The 21,749-nt window shown below is 44.4% G+C and overlaps 1 protein-coding gene across 3 annotated transcripts; it reads left to right on the plus strand.

The window, feature by feature from the left end:
* The first annotated feature begins 308 nt into the window (after window positions 1–308).
* LOC133405911 (prolactin receptor-like) lies at window positions 309–21,427 on the plus strand. Of its 3 annotated transcripts, none has more exons than XM_061683113.1 (10): window positions 309–386; window positions 6,795–6,949; window positions 7,598–7,710; window positions 13,657–13,795; window positions 13,945–14,114; window positions 17,238–17,416; window positions 17,505–17,658; window positions 18,421–18,511; window positions 18,602–18,671; window positions 19,537–21,427. In XM_061683113.1, the coding sequence occupies exons 3-10, from the start codon at window positions 7,617–7,619 to the stop codon at window positions 20,119–20,121; spliced, it is 1,482 nt and encodes a 493-aa protein (XP_061539097.1). In that variant the 5' UTR covers window positions 309–386; window positions 6,795–6,949; window positions 7,598–7,616; the 3' UTR covers window positions 20,122–21,427. The 3 variants fall into 3 exon arrangements, with proteins under 3 accessions (XP_061539097.1, XP_061539189.1, XP_061539011.1); XM_061683205.1 differs by lacking the exon at window positions 309–386 and adding an exon at window positions 520–1,408; XM_061683027.1 differs by lacking the exons at window positions 309–386; window positions 6,795–6,949 and having other exon boundaries at window positions 7,496–7,710.
* The last annotated feature ends 322 nt before the right edge of the window (window positions 21,428–21,749 follow it).

Consider the following 21,749-nt stretch of genomic DNA (forward strand, 5'->3'; position numbering starts at 1 on the left):
GGGGGGGGGGGAAACACACACACTCAAATTCACAGACTATAAACAAATTGGATTATTCAATGAGGCTACGCGTGTTTTTTTTTTTGTTTTTTTTACAACGTGGGATAAAGCCTGCGTGGTGGTGAACATGTAAACTCCACACAGAATCCACGGTTCCGGTTCGGTTGGAACCAAGTCGAGTCCAGGGGGAGCCAGTGCCACGCTAACACGCGCACGCGCACGCCAAACGCAGCTCATCAGATATGTGCGCGCGCGCACGTCGCTCCCCTGGGAGCTGAGTTGAGCCAAGCGGCCGCTTTGGTGCTGCATGCACAAGGGGGACCGACTGGAGGAATTTGTATCTGCAAAGAGGGAACAGGCGCTTCCTCTAATAGTTCTTCAGGAAGGTGGGTCGATTCGGTTAGCTTCATTCAACTTAATCAGTTGATATTGTCAACGTGACAAAATAGAAAAGACGAGTGTTTTTTTTTTTTTTCTGCTTCAGCCGCAGCAAATATCCTCATCGAATCAATAACTGAGTTAGTGTGCTACAACCCTTAAGTGATGTAACTTAAAGGAACCTTTTTTGCTTATAAAAGACTAGTGATAATTCATACCTATCACTGTCATAGTTCAGTTACTGACTCGTTTAGCCCAAAGTGCGTTTTGTCTAATGGGTTCACCTTAGTTCGTTTGACCAAATCATAAACTCAAAGGGGGTTTCTTTAAAAACCCATGTTCTGCTTTTTGTCTTCAAACTGTTTTTTAGTTTGATTTCAGAGATTATTTGTGTTTTCTCTGAGGATTTTCCTCTCACTGGTTCTTGGTGATTTCTCAATGGTCCCCAGTTTGCTCTGATTGGTCCAGAGGGGCTTCTTTCTTGTATTTGTCATGTCTTGTTAGAGTTTTTAGGTGCCTTCTTGAATTCCAGCATCCTTGCTGTGGAGATCACAAACGCAAGGCATGCAATTACGGCCAGAGCTATACAACATTTTGTGAATATTGAAACACATGAGCTACATGAGGTGGCACGGTGGTCGACTGGTTAGCGCGGCAGCCTCACAGTTCTGAGGACCCGGGTTCAATCCCCGGTCCCGCCTGTGTGGAGTTTGCATGTTCTCCCCGTGCCTGCGTGGGTTTTCTCCGGGCGCTCCGGTTTTCTCCCACATCCCAAAAAACATGCATGGTAGGTTAATTGACAACTCTAAATTGCCCGCAGGTGTGAATGTGAGTGCGACTGGTTGTTTGTTTGTATGTGCCCTGCGATTGGCTGGCAAACAGTTCAGGTTGTACCCCGCCTCCTGCCCGATGATAGCTGGGATAGGCTCCAGCACGCCCGCACGCCCGCGACCCTAGTGAGGAGAAGCGGCTCAGAAAATGGATGGATTGATGAGCTACATGACACTTTTCCACACAGAAAGATTGAAAGGTAATTGAAGGTCTCTCATCACACATTTAAGTCCAGTCAGCCATAAAATTCGAAGTTCATGATTATTTGCTAAAAACAATGAAGTTTATCAGTTTGAACATTAAATATCTTGTCTTTGTAGTGTATTCAGTTAAATATAGGTTGAACATGATTTGCATATCATTGTATTCTGTTTTTTATTTATGTTTAACACAATGTCCCAACTTCATTAGAATTGGGGTTGTAAAACACAAAGTGAGAGAAAGGGTCACTAAGGTCAATTTTAACTAATATTTGGGACACTTGGCTTATGAAAGCTGTTATTAAAGACAGAAGCTTCATTATTATTTCAGTGCATCCGTTAAATCAACATGTTTCGCTTCAGTTTCAGCCTGGAAGAAACAATGACGAGCCTTTGTCATGTGATCACCATCGTGGTCCGATTTAGTTTAAGCTGTTTGAGGGAAGCAAGCAGGACAATGTTGGGTTCTGAAAGCAAAACATCGTTTCGCAGCAGTTTGGTCAAACTGGGGATTAATATGTAAACTTCCCAAAAATACAGCCTTTCTTAACATCATTATATAAACTGGCAACTCCTGAATCCTCATAAAACCACTCTAAGAGAGACAGGCCGTCCAGCGGGTTTGCAGTTCCTTCACAGGAAAAAGGTCCACATGATTATGATTCCAAGCCAAGGCGCGCACACACACACACACACACACACACACACACACACACACACACACACACACACACACACACACACACACACACACACACACATTCAGTTGTACATGCATACTGTTTGACAGTTTAAATATATTAATCTTGTGATGTCCAACTCAAGTTCAGTTAATGAGCCACAGGCCTGTTGCTACGAAGCCCTTTGTCTACATACGACATTAGTGCTCTTTTACAGGAATCCATTTGCTACAGATTAAAGTGTTTATGTGATGGAATGTCCTGTTCCATACCAAATCAAGGCCGTCTATTGCTCGTCTCATTTAGATTCGTTTAATGACAATTAGCTGATGTTGTTTGGTGTCTGCAACTTCCTGTCTAAGGAAGGATGTTTGACTCTTTAATTTGGGGCTGCCGCTGGACATTTTAAACAGGCATCGATGAACTTCTAAGCGTTAGTATGAGTGTGACAGTGCGTGACATAGGTTGTTCGTGGAAAGAGCCAGACGTCACCAACGCTCAAAGCATTTCAAAATTTATTGCTCCGGAACATCAGTTTTCGAGCGAGCATGGAGATTCTGATTTGGATGATTAGGGACACAAAATATTAATCATAATGCACTACACTTATTGAGCACTTTTCTAGGCACTCAAAGACGCTTTACAATTATTCACATTCTTATTACATTATTCACCCACTCGCCCTGGTCACACCCTGGTGGTGGTCAGCTACTTGTGTAGCCACAGTTGCCCTGGGGCAGTCTGACAGAAGCATGGCTGCCATTCTGCACCTGTGGCCCCTACAACCAAACCCCTACCAAACATCCAACCACATTCATTCGTAGGCAATGTGGGTTAAGCGTCTTGCCCAGAGACACAACAACGATGACATGCGCTTGGACGGGGTGATGCGAACTGGCGACCCTCCTGTTGCAGGGGGTACTCTTACCCTCAGTGCCACACCGCCGCTAAGGCTCTGTCATGGGTGTGGATGGATGTTTACCACCTTTAGGTAGCACACTGAATAATTGTAAGATAAGGGTGATACACAACAAACATGTGGGTGGGTATACTTTGACCCCAGCAGGTCAGTTTATGGGCTGTGATGCTTTACAGTACCATTACATCACATGCATAAGTTGTTAATTAGTAACAAGCCAATGTGAGATTGATCTTCTAACCACCTTAAATGTACTGTACTGTAATGTACTGTACTGTTTTGTCTTTAGAAGTCAAGTTAAACAGTTAAGTACTATTCGATTTATTCTAAAAAGGTTATTGATAAGAAAAAATGCTTGAATTATGTAGTATGTATGTATTTTGGTAGCGGCTTGAGCATGAATCATAAGTAGACGCACTTGATTTGCTTAAGCAGGCTAGATAAAAAGATGTGGCGGGCTGGATCTAACCCTGGGCCGCGAGTTTGACACTGTGCTGTGCTGTAGAGCCTGACAACAAACGTGTGTACATGTCCGTGTACTTTTTGCTTCTGTCGACTGTGATTGCCGTGCTAAGCATGCAAGGGTGTGGAATGTACAGAATAGATTTACCTGTCCGCCTGTGCATCATCATAAATCCTCTCATAATCAGGATGAGGGCGGAGTTCGGACTTGTACATAATAGTCGACTGTCTGACTTTTCTTCTCCACAATGACGTTTAGAGTAGAACCCGACCGACATCGAATATTTGGGACCAATAGGGCTAAAAACGCAGATATCTGATATATTGGCCAATACCCCACATATATATATATATATGTACGTACATATACGTATATATATATATATATATATATATATATATATATATATGTACGTACATATACGTATATATATATATATATATATATATATATATATATATATATATATATATATATATATATGCGTATATATATATACATATATATATATATATATGTGTATATTATTTATTATTATTAATTAATAATAATAATTATTATTGTTTTTTCAAACATACTGGTGAGATGAGAGCAATAACTTTTAAAAGTTCAAAAGGACCACCCTAATGTTGACCTATGTCAATTTATTGGTGGTATGCGATAATGTATGCCGATGTATCGGTTGGCCTCTAGTTTAGAGCGTGACATCGACTTGTCGCTAAACGTGTTTTTGGCAAGAGGAGGAAGCAGAGCCACTTGTAGCAACAGAAGAGGACGCTGAATGAAATTAGTCTGTCAACTTAATTGATGTAAATTGTCTTCTATTTCTCAATGTGCAGCGTTGGTAAGTGAGGGAGAACCAGGGAAAGGGTATAAAACAAGGATCCAGCATGAATTTGAACAACTTTTCAGCCTGCACTCTCAAAGTGAAAGGAGAGCACGGAATGATTCTGTCGCATATGAAGTGGTACATGATTATTTGCAAATACCGCAAATGCCCACCATGCAGAACCTGCCGATACGATGGGCCCTCAATGACAACAGATTTCCCCGTTTGGCTGTTGTTGTGCCACCATTACCTGGCTCTCCCAGTGAAAAGCACACCAAGCAAGAGGATTTTTTTTCTCTGGCTGGAAATAAAATCACGCCACAGGGGGCGAGCCTTCATTTTGTGTTCTGCATAAGTTTGGTGTATGAGCCGTCCAATATTGTAAATCATTCCCACCTCCTGTGAATTTTTTCCTTTTTAAATTATCCTGTACTGAAAAAGCGGCACGGTGGACGACTGGTTAGAGCGTCAGCCTCACAGTTCTGAGGACCCGGGTTCAATCCCCGGTCCCGCCTGTGTGGAGTTTGCATGTTCTCCCCGTGCCTGCGTGGGTTTTCTCCGGGCACTCCGGTTTCCTCCCACATCCCAAAAACATGCGACTCTAAAATTGCCCGTAGACTAAATTGCCCGTAGGTGTGAATGTGAGTGCGAATGGTTGTTTGTTTGTTTGTATGTGCCCTGCGATTGGCTGGCAACCAGTTCAGGGTGTACCCCGCCTCCTGCCCGATGACAGCTGGGATAGGCTCCAGCACGCCTGCGACCCTAGTGAGGAGAAGCGGCTCAGAAAATGGATGGATGGATGTACTGAAAAAAATAACGGGCGGCACGGTGAATGACTGGTTAGCACATCTGCCTCACAGTTCGTGCCTGCGTGGGTTTTCTCCGGGTGCTCCGGTTTCCTCCCACATCCCAAAAACCTGCAAGTTGATTGAAGACTCTAAACTGCCCGTAGGTGTGAATGTGAGTGTGAATGGTTCTCGGTCTTAATGTGCCCTGCGATTGGCTGGCGACCAGATCAGGGTGTAACCCCGCCTCTCGCCTGAAGTCAGGTGGGATAGGCGCCATCTTACACAAAAATGGCTAGATAGATAAAAATCCACTGAGGTGTTCGTCATCTGTAGTTTTTAGAGAAAGAAAAATCCAGTTTATTGTAGATCCTGATGTAACTGTGATTAAAAAATGTATTCAGTGAACCCCATTATTCATAGATTTAGGAAAATAAAAAACTGCTTATTTATATGTGCTCTGCGATTGGCTGTCGACCAGTTCAGTGTGTACCCCGCCTCTCGCCCAAAGATAGCTGATATAGGCTCCAGCACGCCCGCGACCGTAGTGACGATAAGCGGTACGGGAAATGGATGAACGGATGAAAAAATAACGACAGGATCGGCGATTAGACGACGTGGAGTCGACATTCATCACATCATTGTCGACTTCAAAAAAATCTGGAGTTGTGCAATTCCCAGCAGACATCCAGAAAGGATTCTGCGTCTTTTATCAGATTAACCTTCAGAAACATATGACTGATGGCTGTGCATGATAGAATTACATTATTTGACGCCTTGCTGGCGTACAAGCGGCTATGACTGGATACAACTGATTTGTTGTATAAAGATGCTGCTGGCCAATTGGGTCATTTTCAAAGATCCAGCTGAAACCTGGTGACTGTCACAGAGCCATGAAGTGGACAAGACTGAAGCTGATTAAAGTAGGAAGCTTTTAAGCTCAGAAAAAAGGAGAAGTTCAATTAACATTAAGGGATGTACCAGACCAGAGCCGCTAGTGACATTGAAATGGTATGTCTCACACTTGTCGACTTCCTTAAAGCTATCCAATGACTGCATGAGTATGTTTGTAATTGGGGGAGTAGCTACTGTTTGATTTAACAAAAAACAAGACCATCTTGCTGGGAAAAGAGAAACAAATAGGTCGTTACATAAAGCTTTGTCCATGTTTATGGAAGACAACGTGACTTACAAATGAAGAAGTATTCTTTGAAGAACCACAGTGTATGCTGCTTTTGCTGTGTACTTGTTGCTCCTTCCTGCAAGAATATTATCTTTAAAGACCCTTGAAAAACAACAAAAAAAGGCATGTAAATTTGACATGTAATGGAGAAGAGTATTTTTTTAACAAGCCTGCCAAATTTGATTGAATCAAAAACCTAGCATACAAAATAAGTCTCCAAAATCATGAAAAATAGAGCCCACCTCCAAGCTGTGGGACGGCGGGAGCGTGCTTGCTAAATACGCTGAAAACACACCCTCCTCGACCTTCACCTGCCAATCAAATATGTTTGTTTGTACAGTATGCGCTCAAGTGTCTGTAGTCAGCTACAGGCTGAATAATGTGTGTCTTTATGTCTCCAAGGTATTCTCTGTCAATTGACTGTCTGTTGTTGTACTCGAGCAGCTCCAACTAGCGGAGACAAATTCCTTGTGTGGTTTTTGGACATACTTGGCAAAATAAAGATGATTCTGATTCTGATTCTTAGGAGTTGCTGTTGTGTGGATCGACGTGGGTGGATGGAGCGAGACTGCGGAGTCTTGGACAGACCCAATGCCGGTCCGCTAGTCCTCAAGCAGCAACGAGCTAGCCGCTAGTAGACGGACAACTCGCGGTGGAGCCATCCAGTTCGCCATTGCATCGGTCCTGTGCGCCGCACGTGGCATAACACTCGAGGGAAGATGCATTTTTTACTGGTTGTAGGCATAGCTTGATGGCTAACTGCATGCTGTAGCGGTAGAAATGGGCCAAGTTATTAATACTAAATACCGGTAACTCGGAATTGATTAAATGACGGCGATCAATACTTATATATTGGGGAAGGCCGACTCATGGCCAGAATGTACGCCCAAGCCCAAGTGCATCCATACAACTGAGATGGTGAAAAAGTTTCATGCTAATGTATTATCTCAACAATTCAGTACTAAATTATTGTCGTCGCACATTTTTCAGCACATCTCTTCAAACATAGTATTTAATGTACTGTATTTAGAAACAAATCACAAACACGATTTTACAGGGTGTTAAGCTTTTCCAGGTCTGCCAAGACATTAAGTCATTTTAACTGGCACATTATTTTAATAATCTGGACGGATGTTGCTTTATTTAGGTCTGTTACAGTGATTTGATATTGGCAACACGAAAACGAGAGGGGAAGGAGTGGGGGCAGGGGGTTGAGCAGGGGGATGTTCATCCTTGTGATATGTCTCATGACTGTGGGACGCTCCCATTGCCACTGGCCAACTTTCCCGCAGAGTTCCGAGCAGTCCGTGTGGTTGTTTGTGTTGACAGATTGTGTGATCATAGCAGGATGCTGGAGCTGCTCCTCTCCCTGCTTGTCGCCTCAGTGGGCTGCAACACAATCCAGCAACTGGACAGCCAATCTGGGGACAGACAAGCAGCAGGTGAGTCTCAGAATGGTAAAAATTGTGTGTTGCGGGGATGCGGGACTATTGCATGTCTGTTTGTAAAATTAGCAGGCTAGCCCCTGTAAAGTGACAATAAATATGTCACCACAGAGAATCGTGTTGTTAACAACACTGTCAAGTTTGATAGATTAAAAAAAATGTCAAATATGTAAAATGAGGCTTTAAAACCGTGAAAAATCAAGCCATTGTCTCTGCTTTCCGACACTGTGGCTGTTTACGCTGAATGTGGCATGTTCGCCCCGCTGAAAAATGGATGCTACGTTGTTTAGCAGCTTTCTTATGCCTACACATCCATGAAAATATAGGAAAATATCAGGGAAAAAAATTAATGGTGAAAAACAGTGTAACGTTATGGCTCCAGAATTCAGTATGACAGTCCTCAGTCACATCACGTTTTCAGCAGTTATCTTCAAAATTAGAAACAACCTATTCAGAAACAAATCTATGGTTTCAGTTTACAGGTTCTTTAAAGGTTAAAATTAGTTTTGTATTTTCTGCGTACCGTTAATCTTTTTGAGTTTGAGTTTATTAAAAAATGTATGCTCACTGTAAACATTGAATTCAAGCAAGAATTTACAGTATTATAATAAAACTACGATAATAAAAGCATACCTAAAAAAATAAATAAAGCACAATAAAACATTTTTATGTATACAGTATATTATTAAAAATATTTCTACTTTATTATTTACAATAAATCATTGAAATAATTAATTAACATCAAAAATGTTAATTTTTGATGTTAATTTTTTTTCAAAAATAACATCAAAATCAGTGGTTCTCAAACCTTTTACACCGAGTAGCACCTCAAAAGAATCATGAGCAACATTAAAATAGAGTAGCATAGCTGGCCTAAGTATTCATCGAGAACAAGACAGAGGTTTAATTCACAAAAGGTATATTTAATTCTTTTGTAAGCCACTTTAACAATATGCACAATTGAAATATTATCATAACACTGCGCCTAAATATAGGAAAATAAAAAACTGTATTTAAATAAAATGTATTTGCACATAAAAGTTAAATAAAATGACCAAACGTGGACGATACCTATATGAATCTCAAAACAATTGTTACTAAAATAGGACAAAATGATTTAAAAAAGAATAATAATAATCTTTGGGTGAGAGAAAACCTTGAATTCGTTTGGATAAATTATACCAGTATAGGAAAAGAGGGGGCTTATCGTTACCGAACATAAATTATTACAGTATCCATCCATCCATTTTCTACCGCTTATCCGAGGTCGGGTCGCAGGGGCAGTAGCTTTAGTAGGGACGCCCAGACTTCCCTCTCCCCAGCCACTTCCTCCAGCTCTTCCGAGGGGATCCCGAGGCGTTCCCAGGCCAGCTGAGTGACATAGTCTCTCCAGCGTGTCCTGGGTCGTCCCCGGGGTCTCCTCCCGGTTGGACGCGCCGGAACAACTCACCAGGGAGGCGTCCGGGAGGCATCCGAATCAGATGCCCCAGCCACCTCATCTGGCTCCTCTCGATGTGGAGGAGCAGCAGCTCTACTCTGAGATCCTCCCGGAGCTCGTGCCCATAGGTGAGGGTAGGAACGTAGATCGACTGGTAAATCGAGAGCTTCGCCTTTCGGCTTAGCTCCTTCTTCACCACAACGGACCGATACAATGTCCGCATCACTGCAGACGCTGCACCGAGCCGCCTGTCGATCTCCCGTTCCATTCTTCCCTCACTCGTGAGCAAGACCCCAAGATACTTGAACTCCTCCACTTGGGGCAGGATCTCATCCCAGACCCGGAGCGCGCACGCCACCCTTTTCCGACTGAGGACCATGGTCTCAGATTTGGAGGTGCTGATTCTCATCCCAGCTGCTTCACACTCTGCTGCGAACCGCTACAGTGAGAATTGGAGATCACGGCTAGATGAAGCAAACAGAACCACATCATCTGTGTCCACCAACGGGTTCGGGGATTGCCGCCACGACAGGCACCAACCACCTTACAGCCACAGCTCCGGTCGGCCACCTCAGCAATAGAGGCGCGGAACATGGTCCACTCGGACTCAATGTCCCCCGCCTCCCCCGAAACGTGGGTGAAGTTCTGCTGGAGGTGGGAGTTGAAACTCCTTTTGACAGGGGATTCTGCCAGACGTTCCCAGCAGACCCTCACAATATGTTTGTGCCTGCCAGGTCGGACCGGCATCTTTCGGCGCCAAGTCACCACCAGGTGGTGATCAGTTGACAGCTCCGCCCCTCTCTTCACCTGAGTGTCCAAGACATGCGGCCGCAAGTCCAATGACACAACCACAAAGTCGATCATCGAACTGCGACCAAGGGTGTACTGGTGCCAAACTGTTATGGACAATCCAATAACAGAACACCGCTCGGGTTCTTATCGGGGGGCCGTTCCTCCCAAACACACCCTTCCAGGTCTCACTGTCATTGCCCACGTGAGCATTGAAGTCCCCCAGCAGAACGATGGAGTCCCCATCGGGAGCACAAAAAAGGTGGGTACTCTGAACTGCTGTTTGGTGCGTAGGCACAAACAACAGTCAGGTGCCGTCCGCCCACTCGAAGGCGGAGGGAGGCTACCCTCTCGTCCACCGGGGTGAACCCCAACGAACAGGTGCCGAGTTAGGGGGCAATAAGTATACCCACACCTGCTCAGCGCCTCTCACTGTGGGCAACTCCAGAGTGGAAGAGAGTCCAACCCCTCTCAGAGGACTATATCTAGTCGGAACTTCTCGACCTCAAACATCAGCTCGGGCTCCTTCCCTGCCAGAGAGGTGACATTCCATGTGCCGAGAGCCAGCTTCTGTAGCCGGGAATCGGATCGACAAGGTCCCTGCCTTCGGCCACCACCCAGCTCACACTGCAAATTATTCACGATAAAATAATTAATCTATGTTATTTTACCCCACCGAGACTTTTAAGAATGGGCTTGCTCAAGGATGATTTGTGTGGGAAATGTGGGGATGAAAGCGGTACACTTATGCTCAAATCATGGAAGTGTTCTAATCTAAGGTCCGCTCTTTGTGGGAGAATGTTGTAGCTCATCTGGGAATTGGCTGAATTGTGTTCTTCCCAAATCACCAAGACTGTTTCCTTGGAAACAGAACCTAGCATCCCATTTAAATAAATCTGTATTTAGAATATCCCTGCATTAAATGTATTGAAAATACAACTGATCACCACCTGGTGGTGAGTTGGCTCCGATGGTGGGGGAAGATGCCGGTCCGACGTGGCAGGCCCAATCGTATTGTGAGGGTCAGAAGGAGTTTCAACTCCCACCTCCGACAGAACTTTGCTCATGTTCCAGGGCAGTCGGGACACATCGAGTCCGAGTGGACCATGTTCCGCGCCTCCATTGCTGAGGCGGCCGACCGGAGCTGTGGTCTTAAGGTGGTCGGTGCCTGTCGTGGCGGCAATCCCCGAACCTGTTGGTGGACACCAACAGTGAGGGATGCCGTCAAGCTGAAGAAGGAGTCCTATCGGGCCTTTTTGGCCTGTGGGACTCCTGAGGCAGCTGATGGATACCGGATGGCCAAGCGGAATGCAGCTTTGGTGGTCGCTGAAGCAAGAACTCTGGTATGGGAGAAGTTCGGTGAGACCATGGAGAAAGACTTCCGGACGGCTTCGAGGAAATTCTGGTCCACTATCCGGCATCTCAGGAGGGGAAAGCAGTGCACCATAAACACTGTGTATAGTGGGGATGGGGCACTGCTGACCTCGACTCGGGACGTTGTGAGTCGGTGGGGAGAATACTCTGAAGACCTCTTCAATTGCACCGACACGCCTTCCCATGAGGAAGCAAAGTCTGGTTTCTTTGAGGCGGGCCCTCCTATCTCTGGGGTTGAGGTCACCAAGGTGGTTAAAAAGCTAGGGGATTTGGTACCCCATACTCGGTGGCAATGCCCCCCGGGGTTTCTAAAGGCTCTGGATGTTGTGGGGCTGGCCTGGTTGGCATGCTTCTGCAACATCGCACGGACATCAAGGACAGTGCCTCTGGATTGGCAGACTTGGGTGGTGGTCCCCCTTTTTAAGAAAGTGGACCGGAGGGTGTGTTCCAACTACAGGGGGATCAAACTCCTCAGCCTCCCTGGTAAGGTCTATTCAGGGGTGCTGGAGAGAGGGTCCTGTCGGGAAGTCGAATCTCAGACTCAGGAGGAGCAATGTGGTTTTCGTCCTGGCCGTGGAAAAGTGGACTAGCTCTACACCCTCGGCAGGGTCCTGGAGGGTGCATGGGAGTTTGCCCAATCGGTCTACATGTGTTTTGTGGACTTGCAGAAGACGTTCGACCGTGTACCTCGGGGAGTCCTGTGGTGGGTGCTTCGGGAGTATGGGGTATCGAATTCCCTAATACGGGCCCCTGTACGACCGGAGTCAGAGTTTGGTCCGCATATCCGGCAGTAAGTCGGACTCGTTTCCGGTGAGGGTTGGACTCTGCCAAGGCTGCCCTTTGTCACCGATTCTGTTCAGAACTTTTATGGACAGAATTTCAAGGCGCAGCCGAGGCGTAGAAGGGGTCTGGTTTGGTGGCCTCAGTATTGCATCTCTGCTTTTTGCAGATGATGGTGCTTCATCAAGCCATGATCTCCAGCTCTCACTGGAGCAGTTCACAGCCGAGTGTGACGCGGCTGGGATGAGAATCAGCACCTCCAAATCTGAGACCATGGTACTCAGTCGGAAAACGGTGGAGTGCCCTCTCCAGGTCGGGGATGAGATCCTGACCTAAGTGGAGGAGACCCAAGTGGAGGAGTTCAAGTATCTTGTTTCCTCTGCAGGGTGTCCGGGCTCTCCCTTAGAGATAGGGTGAGAAGCTCGGTCATCCGGGAGGATCTCAAAGTAGAGCCGCTGCACCTCCACATCGAGAGGAGCCAGATGAGGTGGCTGGGGCATCTGATTCGGATGCCTCCCAGACGCCTTCCTGGTGAGGTGTTCCGGGACCCCGGGGACGACTCAGGACACACTGGAGAGATTATGTCTCCCGGCTGGCCTGGGAACGCCTCGGGATCCCCCCGGAAGAACTGGATGAAGTGGGTGGGGAGAGGGAAGTCTGGGCTTCCCTGCTAAAGCGACCCGACCTCGGATATGCGGTAGAAAATGGATGGATGGATGGATTCTGAGTGTGTTATGTCACACCCTACACTCCACCTGGATTAATGGAATACCCATTTATTGTGTAACTGCTGAATCACCTTTTTGCCTGTCTTTGTCATTTAAGCATCTGTTTTAGAATAATGTTTTATCCCTTTGTCTTTGTCTTTGACGTATTGATGAAAAAGCAATAAAAACTTGTTCTAAAAAGTTAACTACAACTGCACTGTACTTAGGCAGTGACTCTTTCATGTACCACACTTTGAGAATCACTGATCTAAATTAATGTAACAAATATTGCAGGACTCTGGATAACCTGAGTTCTCGGAAGTCCTGATGAGTTATTACGATACGTTTACTCCTTCTAATGATGACGATTCTATGACTTCTTATGTATGATGTGCTTCCCTCATCAAGCTATTAAACATAGACTTCCATAGCCTTTTTCACCACAGCCTTACTCTTCACTGTAATGCAAACACTATGCTCATGCAGATGTTTGTATGAGACGGAAAAGAGGCCAGTTGATATTCTTTCCTCAAATGTAATTTCTCAATTCCGCCTGCTTGACTCTCTGATGGTTATTTGTTTGTATCGGTCGCCATGTTCCGACATCCTGCAGATGGCAATCAATTTTGCTTCATGGGCCATCTGTCAATGCATGTGTGTTTGATGACATGTGAAAGCTGTGTGAGCGTGTGTGGGTTATTTAACAAGTGCAATGTCGAACCTAAATATTCAATGGTTAACCTCCGTCAAGTCCAGGTTGTACGGCTGAAGGAATACGAATGTTAATGAAAGTTAACACGTGCATTCATACGTATACACTTGCATTTATCTAACCGACGGACTCCCTGCATGCAGGTGAGGTTGCTGTGACAACCAGGCCTCTCATCTACTACTGTCGCTCGCCCAACATGGAGGTCTTCACCTGCTGGTGGCATCCGCTCACCAACCTGACAGAAGGGGAGGAAGTCAACCACGTGCTCACCTATTCCAAAGAGTACAAAAACACTTATTATCTTTGTAAATGGAAAAATGGCACACACTTTTGATGACTGCCCGCAGGGCTATGTGCTGAAATTGGAGGGCTGTAATGAAATTACTTGACTGAAGTGATTGCTCTGATGAATCATTATTCGTTCCATGCAGCAAGGGACCGAAACTTGAGTGTCCAGACAACACGAGTGCCGGTGCCAACAGCTGCCATTTTGACAGCATCCACACATTCATATGGAACATCTACTGCATGAACGTCACGGCTGTAACTGCTCGCCAAAACTTCACTTCACCAGAACACTGCCTTGATGTGGCCGACATCGGTAAGGACGAATGTGAAAGCCAATGTCAGTCTTTTGTGTGTGTGTGTGCGCACGTGCGTGTGTGCGCACGTGCGTGTGTTACACCATATGTATAAAGATTGGAGACAGGAATTGAAATGGCAAAGAAATAAAAATTAAAAAAGTTACCTGTACAGTGGTGCCTTGAAATACAAGTTTAATTAGTTCTGTGACCATGCTTGTAACATAGAATCTATCTATCTATCTATCTATCTATCTATCTATCTATCTATCATATCTTAAATCATCTTTCCCCACTGAATTAAATGGAAACGCCATTAATCCTTTCCAGCCCCTCCCCCCAAAAAACATTTGTAATGACGGAAAATAACACTATAATATTGTACTTTATAAAAACATATAGCAATGACATAATCATACAGGATGTAAATAATTAAACAGTTTGTACATCATGATTAATTCATTGCAACTCCCACTGGTGTGTACGACTTGACCACAGGAGCGAGTAAAACAGTCATGCAGCCACAATCGAGAAGTTTCACAACTACTGTAAACGACTCCGAAAGCTGCTGTAGCATAAGGTTAGTCATTAGTAGGGTTGGGCATAAAGAATCGAGAACCGATTAGAACCGAGACTAACGTACCGGTTCTCCCGGAACTATTAAAATTTTAAAATTTCGGTTCCCAGTTTCGATGCCTAGTCCTCCAGCCGCGAAGAAGAAGTGGCGAAAAGCAACGAAGAAGCGGCGTGAACCAAAGAAGAAGAACATACACGATGATGTGCCTGTGGCCAACGGCGGTGGTAGCGAGCAAAAGTGTGTCTTAACTTTGTCAAAATGAATGACCTGTCATGAACGGAACAGAGGCTAGGACCCAAAAATGCAAGACTCCAAAACAAATGGACAGTTTCCAAAAAGAGAGGTTTAATAGACGGGCATAGGTCGGTACACGGGCAGGCAATCCAAGAAGGGCAACAGTATCTAAGAACATGAGGCAAAGAGGCAAGGTCGATAATCGGAACAGGGTCAAAGTCTTACTGTGAGTCTGTGACAAGGAATGCTGGAACGTGACGACAAGGTACAACGAACTGGCAACGAGTGGGAATGAGACACGAGGTTAAATACAATCGGTAATTAGGTATGAACGAGGCACAGGTGGTGAAGATGCTCACAGGAGCAGGTGTGTGAGCAACGAGAGAGAGGAAGACAAAACGTGGAACACACGCACACACCCACACACACACACACACACACACACATGACATGACCAGTCGCCTCAGTGCAACACTTAGAATAAGATTATATTGTGCAAAGGAGGCTTTCAAGATGTGTAGCGTATGACGCGCGCCGAGCCTCAGCCTACACCGTGCGGAGCTTCAGTGAAGTCAACTCTCAGTCAACTGGGTTAGTGAAACGATAAAATACGTCTATGCCAACATTGAGACAGCCAACAAGGTAAATGGTTGGTTGTTTTTTTGCGTTTATTTTAGTCTTCAAACCAATGTAAGCGTAAAAAAAAAGAGAGAAAAGCTTAACATTGGGCTAAAACCTCACCGTAGCAACTTTACAACACAATGAATTGGGACAAAATTCACGTAAACGTGTCTCACAGTATCACAAACGCTAACCTTGTGCCTCATCAGTGGGTAGGGAAAGGAATCTGCGTTTTATAGCATTTGGTTCCATCCATTAAAAAAGACAATTTAAAAAAATCACTGGTGCCGTATGAAGTTACTTTTCGTGCCATAATGCGGCGTTCCTGTGCGTACCTTTCGAAATAAAAGGCTACAAGCTTAAAACAAGAAGTCAAGTTAAAACTTGCACATATAAACCATTTGACGTGATGAAACAGAATACAGGGGCAGCTATATTGTTAAAATAACTATTTTAACAATGCTATGTTTAACTTTTAGCTGAAACATTATTTCTTGAATATTAAGTCAACTGGGTTAGTTCCACACACATTGCCTTTTACTTCATAGGTTTGACATTGATACTGGTTATAAAGAACCTCGAGTTAAATGTTCATTTTAGTCTATGCTGCGGGCTGCTAAGAAAATGGATGTTCATAATTTGGACACCCTTTATTTAAGCCATGCACACTTTTTTGACCCAGCCCCCTAAAATAATTGGAATCGAGAATCGTTTGGAGCCGGAATCAAACTAAGGAACCGGAATCAGAACCGGAATCGCTCAAATTCAAACAATGTCCAACCCTAGTCATTAGTCATTTGTGCTAGGACAAAGGGCAAAGTTTAGAAGACAGTGGTGAGGCCAGCCATGATGTAAAGATTAGAGACAGTGGCACTGAAGGGACAACATGAAGCAGAGCTGGAGGTGGCAGAAATGAAGATGTTGAGGTTCTCTCTAGGAGTGAGCAGATGTTTTGGAGACAAAGTTAGAGAGAGCAGACTTTGATGATTTGGACACGTCCAGAGGAGAGGGAATTAGTGTATTGGTAGAAGGGTGATGAAGATGGAGCTGCCAGGCAAGAGAGCTAGAGGAAGACCAGAGAGAAGGTTGATGGATGTCGTGAGGGAAGACATGAGAGCAGTTGCTGTTCGAGAGGAAGAGGCAGGAGATAGGCTTACATGGAAAAGGATGACACGCTGTGGTGACCCCTAACAGGACAAGGAAAAGAAGAAGACCATTTACAAAAATGTAAAAATAAATAAATAAAAAACATTAAAAAAATTTAAAAAGCTAATTGTTGACCTCATTCATTTTTGTGTTCCAATACTTTTGGAGGGGAGGGGATGTGGGTTTAAAATTTAGCAGTAAATTGTGTCCCCTTGTTGCAGTAATAGTGCAGTAAACCCCATTGTTGTTTTAGGTTGGAAATACTTGTGCGTGCCTACTCTGAACACTTAACACAAATGTGCATTTCTCCATTCCATTCGTTAGTTTAGTTGGATTACAAAGGTACAAGAATACCAAATATTAACCACAGTTGCAGCCGACTACTCATAACACTTCACTCCCTGGCCTGTGGTTTCCTAATGCTCATGATCATTTTGCTCAGCCCAAACACTCTTATTAGACTGCAACAACAGTTGCATAGAGGCATCCATTTACCTCAGATGTCTCACAGGATTAGAGTCCATTGCAAAGGATCCGATGTTTTGCTTCATTGCCTCTCTTACAGTTCAGACTGATGCACCAGTCAATCTAAAGTACGAACTGATGGATGCCGGCGGGGATGAGATAGGTCATGACGTGCTGCTCACCTGGGTGTACCCGAGGCCCTCAGACCTCAAGTACGGCTGGATCACTCTGGTGTACGAGTTGCAGTACAGACGAGTTAGCGAGCCTGACAAGTGGAAGGTAAAAGAGAGAGATAATACAAAAGAGGATATAAGGAAACAGCAAAGTGCTCCTCGGGATTCTTCATGTTCTGTCCCGTTGCCAACAGGTCAAGCAGTCGCTGCGAGAGCCTCAAGTCAAGCTGCTTGGCCTTCCTATCAATGACTATGTGATCCGCGTACGCTGCCGCTCACACAACTACGGCCTATGGAGCAAATGGAGTCAGCCATTGCTGATGAGCATTCCCGCCCGGGCTCCAGCAGGTACACTGAGCGTGCCGATGCCAGCGTGCTTGGGTATGCATGCTGAGGCAGTGATGGATGGAGAAAATTGCATTTGGTACCTGAGCCCTCAGTGGGGACTTATCCGACTTAATCCTCCTCTTAGCACCACCACTGTCACTTCCACACAATTTCAATACCATGCAAAAAGGCAATATAACAGCATGCAACTGTGCCACATTCACCATTTGGAACAGTTCACAATCAATATTTAATAACATGACAAAAACAATGGAAACCATTTGAATAAAATAACATACTCATCACCAGAGATGCTGATTATTAAATGTATTAATGTGTGTGTTTTGCTCGTCGAACTCTGCTTGGTCTGGCCAACCAATCAGAGAACAGAAAAATGCTGATGTCATCGAGGGCCAGCGCTCTGGCCCTGTGAGGACAATTTTAAAATCTGAACTGACGTATGTATTAGCAATGTATAGTTTACTTTACATTACGTGGGTCAGCACTAATTCTGAAGGCCCTGGGCAGATTAAATTGGCATGACAACACAAAGAGGCTGAAGTCTGACTGGTCAAAAAATAATAATAATATTAACATCCACTTGTACTGGAGTAAATGCAGCCAAGAGAAACGCTACCAAATGAAGACAAAAGACTGTTGGGAATAAATGAACATAACTTCATGAAGCAAATATTACAATGTAGGTTGCAAATGTAGGTCAGTACTTCTGATAATGTTTAGGCCTTGCAGGCCCTGACCACAACTATGTTCTTTTCACTATAGCAGACAAACTGCTGGTGCTGATTCTGGTGACGAGCATCAGCATCGTGGTGCTGCTGGCCATCACTGTACGTGTTATTCCACAGTGGGTGAGGTGAGAATTCAAATTCCTTGCCCTCATGTGAGATGAAAAGCTGCAGGTACCTTTCACTTAAATCTCGCATCCTGCTGTTTTACCATTCAGAATTAAAGACTTCTTCTTGCCACCTATTCCGAAACCGCGCATCATCGGCATTGACCCGCTGCTTTTGAAGGTAATACACGTTCCATTCGCTCTATATGTGTCCTGTCTTCTGCTCACCAAAGGTGGCAAAAGTACTCACACTGAAGTACATTTACTATCTTTTAATGTGGAACTAATGATTCAACTCCGTCACTTAAACGGGAGTCTGCAGTGTTAAAACTGCTTGCAAGATTTGAATGCCTCCTATCTTCACTTCACTTCACAAACCCCTCAAGTCTAACTGAAGCATGTGCCCCTCACGTGCATGAGCGCGATTGCCAAACATGTCTATTCATAATGACGTGATTATGAAAGCACGTCGACATGATAGTCACACAGAGAACGCATATCTAGCTTCCACAAAAGCAGCACGAGCAATACTAAGCCAGCACTGCAAACAAGCTGATAGTGGCCACGGCTGCTACATTACATGACTGACTCGTAATGGAATGAGAAGTCAAGGATAAGGGTTTGTTCAACTATTGTTCAAGTTACTGTAAAAAGAGGTTTGGTAACAACAACAAAATACTTGTTATAGCACAACTTGATTCTTTATTAAATATGACAATTTTAGATTTTAGTACAGATTTTAGCAAGAATCATGGAAGTTGACGCGCATGGTTTGCTTTTGCGGGCCACATAAAATAAGTGCTGGAAAAAATATCACTGATGTCATCAGTAACTAGTCAATGTCAACTTGACTTTCATCACAAAGTTGACTTCCAAAAAATCTGAAGTCATGCAACCCTTAGCAAGGAATATAAAGTACAGAATGTTGAACATTAAGGTAGTAAAAAGTAATCTACTAAAGTATAGTAACAAAGTTTTTGTACTTACATACTTCCCACCATTGCTACTCACTGACTTAATTTCTGCCTCCCACGCTCTGTCCTCAGAATGGGAATTTGGATGAAATCAACCGCCACCTGACTAATTTCCACGGCTACTTGCCTCCCAGCTTCATGGACACTGAAGTTTGGGAGCAGGTGAGTCCTGACAACATCTATGTCACCACGCCCAAAGAGTGCACCATTCCTACCGAGTCGCTCAACCAGATGAGGGATGCCTTCAGTGTCCCACACGACTTGACGGCCACCACAACTCATAATCAACTTTGGAGCCAGCCGCCAACAACGTACACACAAAGCCCGTACTGCATGTCTCCTCCTCAAGCCTTCTCACAATCCCCATGGCCTGAGATTGTTAGCATGCCAGAGAGCAGCTACAGCATGATAGAACAGCCAAGTGCACACCCACCGGCCCTCTCCACTACCTGCCCCCTGCAGGATCTCTACAGCTGTGTACAGGTCATGAATGACAGCAACGGATTGCAGTTGGTGCCGTGCCTGCCAACTGCGTATTGCGAGCTCCCGGCACTCCCCAAGTTTAATTTACAAGCTAGCGTAAAAGAGGAAGAAAATGAGAAGTTGGCTGAGAACCAAGCCAGAAAGAACGATGCGGCTATAGCCAAAGAGAGCTGAGTGGACTGCAAGATGTGCAGAACCACAACAACAATTAGATTTGGTGGATTACAGGAACATGTCTTTATTATACTCTTGTGCCATCAAAAACTCCACATCAGTGGAGAAAAGAGGACATTTGTCTTTAATGTCTTTGTAAACCATACAACCAGTGGACTTTGTCTGATTCTAAATGGAATTATATCGCACTCATTTATAGCTCAAAACGTTGAAATGGTGGGTAAATGGAGTCCAGCACTGATGTGACACATGGAGCCTGCTCCATCATGATGTCAATTGTCGTATGAATCTGAATTTGAATCGGGAAGCTTCCAAAAGTAGTAAGCTAATGACAGAGGTGTTTGGTTTCTCTGTAAACTATCAGATTATTTAGGATGTCTTAAATGCTCAATGACAAGACTGTACTTTATGTTGGTTATATAATGTATTATATTTCAAAAATATGTTTGTGAAGAGCGGGAGCAGGTTTTTGATATTGTCTTATCCTTAATGGTTGGTGATGTCACCACATCATCACATTTCAAAGAATCAAGGTGTGTCAGACAAGTTCCAGGAATGGTGTCACAAATGGTAAAAAGTATTTTAAATCCAAACTTCAAATTACGTGTTTTCCCCTTCAATATGAACGAGACAATCAACAAGCACGTCTACAAAATAAAAAAGGTCCTGCGGTGATGGCTTCATTCCGTGTGCAAGAAGAGGCAAGAGTTGTGCCAGGACAACTGGTGGTTACTTCACCATGACAATGTGCTAGCTCACAAGCCCTGAGCATCCCACAGTTCCTGGCCGAGAAGAACATCCCTGTGATGGCGCAAACTCCCTACTCACCTTGCTCCGTGTGATTTTGTTGCTCTTTCCCAAGCTCAAGGGGGTCATCAAGAGGACTTGTTTTAAAGATGATGTCAAGATGGCTGTTAGGACAGAGCTGCATGGGATCCTGCAACGATCCTTCCAGGAGTGCATGAAGGCGTAGCATAGAAGGCTGGGAAGGTCCGTTAGACTCCAGGAGGATTGCTTCCAAGGGGTAAACTTGTAGTTTGGATTTGAAATGTATCTTTTGTGATGCCAGTCCTGGAACTTCTCTGACACACCTGATTTCTGCTGCCTATACATTTCTCTGACAGTTCCGCCTTTCCCCTTCTGTGGTTGTCCTGTTGATGTTGCCATTGTCTGTCTGTGGGCCCTCTTCTTCAGGAGGTTTTCAGCCATTCCTCAGTATTTAAATATTTATTCACAAAGTGAATTTGTTTATTCTTATTGTAAAGGGCAAATAAAGATATGCCAATATCATCAGGCAAGACAGTGATCCATATGTGCAGAAGTGATTGTTAACTATAATATTGTTGACCCTGAGCATTTAGGTTATAAATAGCAGACAATGTTGTCAGCTGACTGACAAAGACCATGTTGTTCCTTTGACAGATGAGAAACCTTGCCTCGAGAAGCCAGATAAGAGCAGACTGAATTAGGAATCTCACTGAGCTTCTGTGTAACCTTTATTATTTATATATTAATATATACCTTAAAGGGCCAGTTCTCCAAATGGCACTGAAAGCTTGTTTAATAAAGAAAAGCAAAAAAATATTCAAAATTTGAAAGTCAGAAAAGGTGGAAGAAGTGGGAATTAA

The sequence above is a fragment of the Phycodurus eques genome, chromosome 1 (genome assembly GCF_024500275.1).
Source record: "Phycodurus eques isolate BA_2022a chromosome 1, UOR_Pequ_1.1, whole genome shotgun sequence".
Taxonomy (NCBI): Eukaryota; Metazoa; Chordata; class Actinopteri; order Syngnathiformes; family Syngnathidae; genus Phycodurus; species Phycodurus eques.

What these genes read in the sequence shown, in the direction of transcription:
- LOC133405911 (XM_061683027.1), top strand. Translation starts at nt 7,509, where the DNA reads ATGTCTCATGACTGTGGGACGCTCCCATTGCCACTGGCCAACTTTCCC. An exon ending in CCTTGATGTGGCCGACATCG is followed by an intron (nt 14,115 to 17,237) that starts GTAAGGACGAAT and finishes CCTCTCTTACAG; the next exon opens with TTCAGACTGATGCACCAGTC. An exon ending in GTTATTCCACAGTGGGTGAG is followed by an intron (nt 18,512 to 18,601) that starts GTGAGAATTCAA and finishes TTTACCATTCAG; the next exon opens with AATTAAAGACTTCTTCTTGC.